Genomic DNA, 11,618 nt, shown 5'->3' with positions numbered 1-11,618 from the left:
GTCATCATCACAAGACCTTGTCAAAACGTTGTACATTTGCTGTTATGTTAAACTTATATTAAAGTTTTTCTTCGTTACCCATTCGAGCCGTCTTCAAGCATTATTAAAATCAATAATGATTTAACATTCTGCAAGTATAACATTAAGACCAGCAGACGAAACATTTAATCGAAATACTAAATAATGAGCTGAAATTAAAGCAGAATAATTTAAAATACTTATTACTTAAACTTTTACAACAAATTTGTTTGGAAGTAAATGCTTTCTTAGTTCTTTTTCAAAATTCGTCATTTTTGTCAGGTTAACACTATAATCATTTCTGAGGATAAATACCAGTATGAATAAAGAATGCCTCATTGATCTCAGTTTCTGGATTTGTTCTTAAGTTATTTTCTATGTTTGACCTTTGAGCACCTGACTCCCTAAAACCTTACTTTCCACACCCATCTTTTCCAATATTTTGTCTTCTAGCCTTAAACTATGCTCAATTAAGTTCTAACACTATTCAAAGTCCCTACAAATTCCAAACCTATATTTATAATTAATAACTATTAACGAGTAAAATAATTAACCTTCCAGTAATATCAGTATCTGGTCCTTCTGGATGTTTCCAATCAGCTCCTTTTACTGGGAGCCACCAGGGGGCAGCTGCTACCTACAAAGAAATCTGAAGTTAATGAAACAACTGTAAAAGTGGGTTTCACCGTTAACAAAGGATAACATTTTTGTAGGAGTAAACAACAGAGTTGACATGGACATTAATGAGCTGTTTACTTTATTAAATGTACCAGTTGTATCTTCTTTTTTATTTGGGGGGGGGGGGGTAAGAGAGAGAAAAGTCAAGAAAATTTATGTAATGCTTTTTCACTTAAATTATACACTTCAGTGCCATAACAATACTTAATTGTTCAAGAAACATTGCAACAAAACCATATATTTGAGACAAAGTTAACTTCTCTCTTGTTTTCTGATACAAGTATTCAGATACAAGGTACTTTTTAAAAGTTAGGGAAAAATTACAAGAATAAATGTTTTTAAAAAGTATCCAATTTGAACGATGCAGAACACCGAAATTCTTTGTTTTGTTTTGTTATTTTCTCTGGTTGTTGCCAGGTTCTAGATTTTTTTTTACAGAGTGAAATAGATAAACTGAATTTATGTGAGTAACACTAAGGAAGGGTTCAGAGTGAAGATACATCACATTACATAAAAAAGTGAAGATTGAAATTAAAACTCGGGTAATATAAAAATTTGAACGATTAACTAAGTTTTGCTGTGATGTTTACTGACATGAATTGATATTAATGTATTAAAATGTTGGATACAGCTTTGTAAAAAAGTCATGACATGCACGCTTTGGCACAAGTGCATAAGCTTAATGTCAACAGTTCCGGTTTCGTACATCTTTTTTAGAATTTCCCATGCAACTTCAACTCCTACTGACACACACTATTTCACCTCAGTCTGTTGCATAGACTAGCCTTCACCAGCAAAAATTAATTTCTACACATATGTCACGCAGCATTTCTGTCTAGAGAACCATAAGCACATTCACCACACAGCTGTTGAGAACAATACAACTTCTTAGACCATGGCACTATCTGACCCGGTTGGAGACTCTCTCTCATCGTGCAAACTACACATGTACTTTGGTGTAATTAACTTTAGTACAACAGATGTGGAACAGTCCAATAATACTTGTATTTTATTCACTGTTTCCTTAACAGTTATCAATATTGCACTCGTGATTTTTAGAAAAAAACACGTAGGTTACAGAAGTCTTGATACGAATGAATAAAAACCATTAAACCTTATTGGGTTTTTATTCATTGTTATCAATATTGTATATGTTTATTGTAATAAACATATTGGGTTTTTATTCATTGTTATCAATATTGTATATGTTTATTGTAATAAACATAGAATGCTTTTATGAATCAAAATGTATTTATAGAATTGTTCAAATGTTCAAATATGATTTTAAATATATATTATCTGTCGTTTTGGGTAATTCTTCAAAGGTATTACAGAAATGGTAAAAATAAACAAGAAATCTGAATGACAAAAACACAAACCAAATATACAATACATATGTATACATATTTAAAGTCACTAACATAATGTCTTATACCTATCTTCAGTCAACGCAACCCACAGGTATATATATATATTACTCCACGGGAAATATACATTTTTCTTCCATTTCATTTAAAATTAATGTCTACAATTATTTTTGTGTTTCACCGTACTATATAGTGAAGAATTAAAATAGAAAAAGTTATTCACTGTAAAAGAACTTTAAAATAAACATTAACATCACATGAAAATGTGCTTAAGTAATTATTTATAAGAGAGTAAAAAAGTCCAAATATTTAATTTTCGTACAGCCTGTGTGATGCCCTTCTTGACTTTTTCACTGATCATTCCTTCCAACACAAAAGAATCTCCAAACTTCTCAGCCTGTTTCGAAAAAATATTTTACCAAATTTTAAACGAATCAATTAACCAAAGTATATATGATAAAAACCAAATATGGTTTAAAATAGTCTTAAAAATATAACACTAATATATATATATCAATAATTAAATAACTAGGTGATGACCTGATGAAGTGCGATCATGTTAAAAGAAACAAAACAAGGATTAAAATGTATGGTTAAATCAAGTCCAAAGAAACATAATACGATCCCATCACTTTTAACAAGCAGATCTGACTTCTTTGTCTTAAAACTATGAAAACTCAATAAACCTTTCATAGTTAACCTATCTACCAGCTAGAGCTGATTGATTAGTGGAATCTGTCAACCAATTAATGATCAGGCTCGTTAATTGATTACATTCGGGTGATTTAACTAATCAACTACGCTCACATGAAGGATAGTTAGAATAATCTGAAACACTAATTTCAATTAGTGGAGTAATTAAAAACATTGACCAATCGACTACTGATTTGCCATATACGGTACGGTCCGCCTCAGGCAACTGAATGCAAGTACGGCGTATACGGTGCATGGCTTGCAAAAAATTCTGCACGTGTTTAGAGCAGCCACAATCAATGGGTTAATTTCAACTGGTTGATTATTTTTGTGGCATTAATTAGTTTAATCAATGTAATCAAAGCTCACAGGTAATTGATTAATCAGGTTGATCACACAGCTCTAACACCAACTGTAATGCACCATCATATGACTGCTTAGTCATGAATCATGGTTTAACTTGCACTAAGTGGCTTAAGCCTTTGACGAGAAGATGTAAAACAAGTAGAAAATGGTTATAGGATCTATGCATGATACTGATAGTCATAATGAGTTGGTATGTATGGGTGTTTATTCGTCAACTAATGACTGAATCTGAAATAACAAACATTGCTAAGCTGGTACCTTCGAGCGTCTAAAAATTAAAGTCTCCCATAACTATTACATCAGTGTTCCTATTAATAACATCTCTGATCTCAATGACCTCACCTGTTAGATCAGGTGGGCTATAACAAGTGCCAAACTTTCTACCCTTATTGTAACCCATATAAATCCAACTTTTTGACTGCCATCTTTTATGTTTCCAATCCTATCAGGGTGCTGTTTATCACAATGTTATGTAAAGAGCCAACCCACTCCCACTTTTAAAATATCAATGACTATTATTTAATTTATAACCTGGAATTTCAAAATTATTCCTATTGTTAATGTTCTCCATATCTAATCAAGATTCGGTACTTCCCATTATATCATAGTTTTCCATTTCAACTAGAGCTTTGAACTCCATTTAGTTTCTCAAATTATTAACAATAGAAAAAAAACAACTCAGCTTATTCTCGAATCTTACATTTATCTTTAAATCTGACAGACTTATCTCTGAAACTGGCATTTAATCTATGCTCTAAGTCTCCTTATATCAAAATTCCTTGTTGTCCTAGCTAACCCATCTGTTTAATTTCCCCTAAGGTCCCTCATCATTATGCTAGTTTAAACTATTTTTAACAAGTATAGTTAAGAGCTTTCCTATACATCCAATTACCTAACCTGCTTACGTGAAGTCCATCGCTAGCATATAAAACCATTTCTGTTACTCTAATTCTAAGGTTATCCTTGAAAACATGAGATAATGTAAAAAGAGTGAATTTTCTTTAGACATTTAGATATTTCCTGCTACAGATTTAACAAAAATAAGAATTTGGTGTGGATAATAAACAGTGTATATCCAAATTTTTTCAGTGAATAATATGCAGGCATGATATATTTAATTGAGAACTACTTATAAATGGTAATCGTGAGAGAAAATCATGCAAAACAGGAACAGCACTTCTTATACTGTGTTTCTAAAACGAAATTATTTCATTTTTGACAAAGTTTCACAACAAAATTCCTATCTAAAATAATTTACATACTAATAAAGCTGAAGTTAATGCTTGATGTACCATGAACACAGACAGTAATATCAAATAACTCACACTCCCCTCCATTATGTCTGATAGTGATAGTAATACTAGTAACAGTAATACTCGTGTGTTGTAACTTGTACCATCAACCAAGATGTTTTAATTAAATATTCAAATCTACTCTCTAACCAACTTGTTTGAGACAGTATTAACACTTAAAAGTTGATAAGTGTATCATTTACCTCTGTCACAAAGCCTGTCTGATTAACAAAAACCTCAAACTCTTTATTGCTGACTTCAAACACATCTAAGAAATAACTGCTTAATTTAACCTGTCTAACTGGGCCTTCACCGTCAGCTACAAAACTGGCTTGTTTGTTCCCATCTGAAATTCTCCACCTTTTATGAAAACCATGTGATTTGTTCGAATATTTTCAGGTGTTTGTTTATTAATAACAACATCAGAATATGTATTTGAATGAATAGTACTACTATGACTAGACTCTGATTCATCTGAACTGGTTTTTACAGACTCGCGATCTAACACTGTCTTGAAGTTTTCTTCAGGAGTTTTCCTGTTTAAAGAACATCCACATCCACTCTCCGTACTTTCTTCTTTGTTAATGTTATCACAAATTCCTTCCGCCATCTCTGTTAGCACACAAATGTTTTTTAGGCTTAAAGTCACTAACGTTGCTATTACTATTCGCTGTAGTATTGCCATCATGGGCATTAGTTCTTTCGATAGCATCCAACTCCTAGTAAAAGTAATACCCAATTTTTGCATAGTTCGATTTTATAAAACATAGTAAATTTTAACTTTTTTCAACATCAACTGGCGTTTGAGGTGATAAAATTACAGCAACGAAATTAAAATAAGTTAATTTGTACGAAACTCACTTATAGTTTATGCGTTTCAAAACTTTTTAAGTTGTACCACAAGACCTCCAATGACGTAACCAGGACCACTTACTGACTAAATAAACTCGAACAACAAGGTTATACCGAAACATCCCAAACTTGCACTAAATATAATATTTCCTGTAACAATATTCTAAAATATTGTGTTATTATGTAGGGTAGTTAATATATTATATTATTTTTTAAATATATTTTGTAAACGTAACCCATTATCGTCGCCATGTTGTGCAAATATTTAATCTATCTATTTATATAAAGCCTCTTTGTCCATTATCTAACTACTCCTATGTCGCTAGGCCAATCTCAACCAAACTTTGTGGGATGATAGTTTGGAACAAGGGTCATGTTAATGGGGGGGGGGTCATAACCCCTCCACCCTCTACTGTTGCTGTTGTTAAGCATTTATTATCTTCTTTTTTTTTCGTCATTACCATTCAAGCCGTCTCCAACCATTATCTTTGAAGTACGTTAACGATAATTACATTCATAGATGACGCCACATCTTTACATCGAAAACAAAAAACTTTATTAAATTTTCTTTAACACAACATACACACAGGGGAAGGCACACAAATGTCTCATATATCTCAGAGAGCGTGCTAGTACTCTCTATGCAAAAATGCAATTAAAAAAGTTGCCAATATATTATAATAATACTCAGTATTTGTCTGTCCCGCAAATGTACGCATGCAAACAAAATGCAGATGTAAATATACTTTAGTAAACATTTTGTACAACAACATATTGAAAATTTATCAAAGTTTTAAAAAGGTCTAACGTTAAGTCGTAGAATAATATTAAATGTTTATATATTGATAGTATTAAGTACAGTAAAATTCAGCCATAAATAAACTAAAACCAAAAAACGTACAGTGTTAATTTATCTCTATTGAACATAGGCCGTACTTAATAGAGGCTTAACTAATGTTAGTCCTAATTAAGACAAGTGAACTTACAGATTTCGGTGTCTGCGATTAGAATTATTTTGTGTTAATCTAGAAATACTGTATTTAAAGAAATACTAACGCAATAAGGATACTAATTTGTCCGCAAATAATTTGTGGGTCTCTGCTAGTATAAAATATATATAACGATAGTGCATTGATTAAATTTAGCTTTCCGAAATACTCATAATGAGGATATTATTATTATTATTTGTCTCATAGCTTTGGAACTTAACAATAAACTTGAGCCCATTCACATCTATACACACTACATGCCCAAACAACTTTTAAAAAAAGATTAAACTAACAACACACATAACAGTATCAGGTGAACCATTGCATATTCTATATTAACTGATGTTGTCTATGTATGTGTCTGCAGACTCGTCCCACAGTTTTGGAAGTAGAAGGCCTAAACTTGGCAAGCGTGTTACCCCGGCATGATTGAGATCTAGAAGTTTTTTCTTTGTGGTTCCTGAATCTGGCATCAGATTTTACGTTCTGGATCACGATTGAAACTGTTTTCATACCCCACTCATAAGCTAGCGGGACCAAACGTAGCAAATGTCCTAAGAGGGTTTGTTTTCGGGTATGGACCTCTTCTGTGGTAGCTACAGGAAAAATCTGGAATAATGAAGGGGCCGTGAACCTCGCAGTAGAGTAAGGGTGTTTTATGATATTGTTTGTAATTCTCACAGTAAAATACCTTGCTGATAAACAAGTCTATACCTAAGATTCTAAATTGTTTTTTTTTAAGTCAGATACTGGAGTTTGCATTCTAGACTTTTCATTCTATCTCTGAATAAGGCCATTTAAAGAATATATTACACCTTTATGTTCTTCACAGGTTTTTTTCTTCATTAAAATTATATGTTCTGGTGAAGAAAAGAAAAAATTACAAGAACATACCACTTATAATTTGGTTACTCAAACATACATGTTAATATTGTTGTGTGCTATTTTTGAACTTAGACATTTATATGTTGTTGTTTTTTTCACTAGAGGGAGTTTTACATCTTGTAATGAGCATAGGGCTCAATTGATTAGAATTGTTTGTTTAATTTCGTGCAAAGTTTTTCGAGGACTACTTGTGCAAACCGTCTCTAATTTTGAAGTGCTAGACTAGAAGGAGGGCAGCTAGCCAACACAGCCCACTGCTAACTCTTGGGCTACTATTTTACCAACGAAGAGTGAAATTGACTGGGACATTATAACTCCCCCCTCTCCCACGGCTAAAAGGGTGAGTAAGTTCACTATTTAATTTCTGTGTAGCATATTGGTGTATAAAAGACATTTTAATACTAGAAATAAACGACTTTATAACATGAACTTTGTTATTTTTCCTTAATTGGACTCTCAACGTTTCGATTTACAGCTTCTTCAGAAACATTCCACTAAAACACAGAACATTACGATGTATGTTTTAATGGAATGCTCCTGAAGAAGCTGCAAAGCAAAACGTTGAATATCCAATTAAAGAAAATTAATAACAAATTTGGTGTTATGAATTCGTTTATTCCTAATATTAAAACTTCTTTCAAAGTTAATTAAAACAGGTGGAGTTGTTGGTCATTCTATGAGTAATGATAGATAATAATATTACTGAATAACGTATATTACGGCCCTAAATCGTGAAAAAATTAACAAGCACAAAGTGACTACAAAGCACATTCACACCAACAGTATGTTTGATACTATTCACTGTGATATAGGTCCAGCTTATCTCTCTTTGGTTAACTTGTGTTCAGAGTTACTGATGAGGAGTGGAATTCTCCGAAACTAGTATATCCCAATAACACATGAACTGGACCCCCCTTGAACTTAAACTTTGAAATTAAACAATTTTCGAAATACTCCGTTTATTTATTATATTAGTGCATTATTTGTTTGAAGTTAAGCACAAAGCTACACAATGGACTATCTGTGCTCTTGCTCTGTTCACCACGGGTATCGAAACTCGGTTTCTAGCGTTGTAAGTCCGCAGACATGCCGCTGTGCCACTGGGGAGCATTATTTGTTGGACGTGCTGTTTCGTTCACTGTTTGCTTCTTTAACTATTGTTAAAGGCAACAGGTGGCGCTCAATGACCTGTTGTTAATCTCATCGATGAGCCACCAGACTCCCCCATGTAAACGCTTAGCGGTTTCTGTGTGGAAACTAAACATTTTAATCGACCCATAAGCAACTCGTTTGAGAAATAGTAAATTCTACCGAAAAAAAATTAAGTTCAAGTGTAGATCATATTATCATTATTGATCAAGTGTTTAATGCCAAAACGTTTCACACAATAAAACATGATAAACAAAACACACGTCAAAACTGTATATATGTGTGTGTGTGTGTATTAATAGAAAAAAAATAATGAAGAAAAAGTCATTAATAAGTCAAGATATTGAAAACGTTCATTACATGTTATATATCCCCCCTCAGTAGCTCAGCTGTAAGTCTGAAGGCTTATAACGTTAAAAAAAGGGGAATTTTATACTCGTGGCGGGCACAGCTGAGATAGCCCATTGTGTAGCTTTGTGATTAAGAACAGAAATATAAAATTTTAAACAGCTAATTGCTAAGGAGGAATACTTAGATTTTCTAATATTGAATATTTCACAAATATTTTGTCTTTTACTTTGTTTGGGGGGTCTTGGAGTGGGTGGTATAAAGATTTGTATCGATTTTTTTTTCTCTGCTGGTTACTCGGTATCCTCCATGGTTGGTAAGCCATGCAGTCAGTGTTAGTGTTAGAAAGAAGTACTTCTAAAAAACATATTTTAACTTTTTTGTATGCAGGTATATTGAGTTACGAAACGGCCCAAAACGTTTGAAAAGATTCCCCAAGTTATCCAAGTAGCTCAAAACAAGACAACGCGAAAAACTAAAGTATAACACAAATGTCTGACTTGTGTCGATACCGCTGTCTTGTTAAAAACAAGAGGGAGTCCTCAATAGCCGCGGCACTTGAAATTCTTTTGTTTGGTTGTTTATAATTAAGTACAAAGCTACACAACGGGCTATCTGTGCTCTGCCCAACACGGGTATCGAAACCTGGATTCTAGCGTTGTAAGTCCGCAGACATACCGCTGTGCCACTGGGGGGACGAAATTCGTTTAGTCAGGATTAGAGTAAATTAATCTATGAGACCTTTTTTTCTTTTCTTTTTTATTAGTTATATTTCTGTGCGCCAGCAATAACAAGCGTGGGGCGCTCGTATACCAGATTCGATTTTCTTACTCATCAGAACCTCTACCAGCTTACCCTCAAATTGAAATTCTTTTAAGCAGGATTGGAGTAAATTAATCTACGAGACCTTCGGCGTGGTCAATTACATCAATCGAAAGGATTTGACCTCCCGAGTACAAAACTGTAATTAGTTCTAAATCGGCCAAGAGATGGCGGAACTATGAGCTAAACGTTTGTACTTGAAAAACTCAACCATTCTATGAGCCATTATGCCGCGACTAAAAAGTCAAATCAGTTGAATAATTTGTCTGTTGTTATATAGCATTGATGTATATAGATCATATATTTTTTTAAAAAGCTATGTAGCAACAAGTTTACAGAGGAAGGATTATAACATCCTTCTTGACCCTTCTAGCCACAAAAAAATGCTACTACATCTACAAAGGCAGTTACCATAGAAACATGGTAAAATATAACTTAAAATAAAATATGTTTATAGAATCTTCCATTTCACATACGGCGGACATTAGAGTTATAAACATTTGTGTTTTATCCTACCATGTAAAAGACTCCATCTCCAAAATCGGGTCCTTGCTGCTACACTATCATTTCGTTAATATGTTTACGTCCCCCCCCCTCTTCCTTTCATGTATAATTAAAATCATTTTTTAATATTCCATAGTAGTATATAAAGAAAAACGGCCCGGCATGGCCAGGTGGCTAGGGCGCTCGATTCGTAATCTGCGGGTCGAGGGGTCGAATCCCCGTCACACCAAACATGCTAGCCCTTTCAGCCGTAAGGGCGTTATATGTGACGGTTAATCCCACTATTCGTTGGTAAAAGAGTAGCCCGAGAGTTGTCAGTGGGTGATGATGACTAGCTGCCTTCCCTCTAGTCTTGCACTGCTAAATTAGGAACGGCTAGCGCAGAAAGCCCTCGTGTAGCTGAACATTGGACCCGTAGTTCTGCACGCTAAATACTAAAAAACTAAATAAATAGCGCTGTGAAAAACTAGACTATGACAAAGTTTTGGGTGTCCTTTCAAGCACTTTTTCCTTTACCTTTTTATTTTCACTTGTAAGGGTATTTTGACTAGATGCCCTTGCGCAGCGTCTTCAAAAATGTTTTGTTTCAAGAGCAAATAAAACCAAAATTTATAGCAACAAATATTTGTATTTCTTGTTTTTGAAGTTTATGCTGTGTTGCAGCCTACAGAATGCATAATTTTTCTCGCGAATCATAGCATGAGCACGTTTTACTGACGTCAGGACAATACAAATTGCAAAGTTAAGCGTCCCTTATGTGACGTCTTTTTAGTGTCTACTGACTGACAGACAGCACACTACTGTATAATGGTGCGAGTGGTTAAAATACTTGGAGTATATATAGTGGAAACCAACTAGTTCTTCATTTAGTGATTTTATTTTAAACTGATAATTTTGCATAATTCACTTTTTTTTAGAACAGAATCATTTGTAAAAAAGCTGTTGACCAACTGGGTGGCTGTCTGCATGTATAATTATATCAAATGTATGAATAACTTCGATTTTATATCAGATTTAACGATTTTTACTTTACAATATGTATTAACACGCAAGGCTTATTTTTTAATCAAAAAGGCTTTTCTTATTTGCTTATAATCCTTTGTTAATTTTATGTCTTAAGTTGTTATATCGCCGTTTCTGATCCTAACGGAAACCCTTATCGGATAGAATTAAATACTTTAAGTGCAACTTCAACATTTTGGATTAATCAATAAAGAATTGTAAACCAAGCTCTGATTACAACTGCTGGAAGAAGCAACGCCAACATGAACAAAAATTAGTAACTGTATATTCCTTATATATTGTTACTATTTCTGTGATCTCAAAACACAAGATAACTCCCATGTTCACCTAGGTGGCTGACTTTATCAGGCAACAACAACAACAAAAAACTTGCTAGATGGATCATATTTCTGAACTAGTTTCAAATTTTCGCCCTCTAGCGGAATAGTTACTGGAAACTTTTCTTCTTATGGTCTCAACTATATAGCAGAAAAAAAAAAAAAATGTAAATTTCTGAAGTTAACTAAACCGTAATATTAGAACTATCGTGAAACAGAACTCCGGATATCAAGAATCATACGAACATAACAAGTTTACAAACTGGACATCCATTTGGCCAGTTGGTTCCACCTGTGTGTGTGTGGTCTTTTGAA

At 33.5% G+C, this 11,618-nt stretch overlaps 1 protein-coding gene across 1 annotated transcript in view; it reads right to left on the bottom strand.

Annotated features, from left to right (window-relative positions):
* Positions 1–5,269, bottom strand: part of LOC106464077 (sulfatase-modifying factor 1-like) — an 11,098-nt gene extending 5,829 nt beyond the window's left edge. Inside the window, 4 exon segments of the mRNA XM_013924189.2 lie at positions 573–655; positions 2,386–2,460; positions 4,618–4,736; positions 4,739–5,269. Of these exon segments, the coding sequence (XP_013779643.1) occupies positions 573–655; positions 2,386–2,460; positions 4,618–4,736; positions 4,739–5,162 (701 nt within the window). The 5' untranslated portion in view covers positions 5,163–5,269.
* Between the last annotated feature and the right edge of the window lie 6,349 nt (positions 5,270–11,618).

Source organism: Limulus polyphemus, unplaced genomic scaffold, assembly GCF_000517525.1.
Source record: "Limulus polyphemus unplaced genomic scaffold, Limulus_polyphemus-2.1.2 Scaffold1556, whole genome shotgun sequence".
Taxonomy (NCBI): domain Eukaryota; kingdom Metazoa; phylum Arthropoda; class Merostomata; order Xiphosura; family Limulidae; genus Limulus; species Limulus polyphemus.
This window is presented reverse-complemented; position numbering and strand designations above follow the sequence as displayed.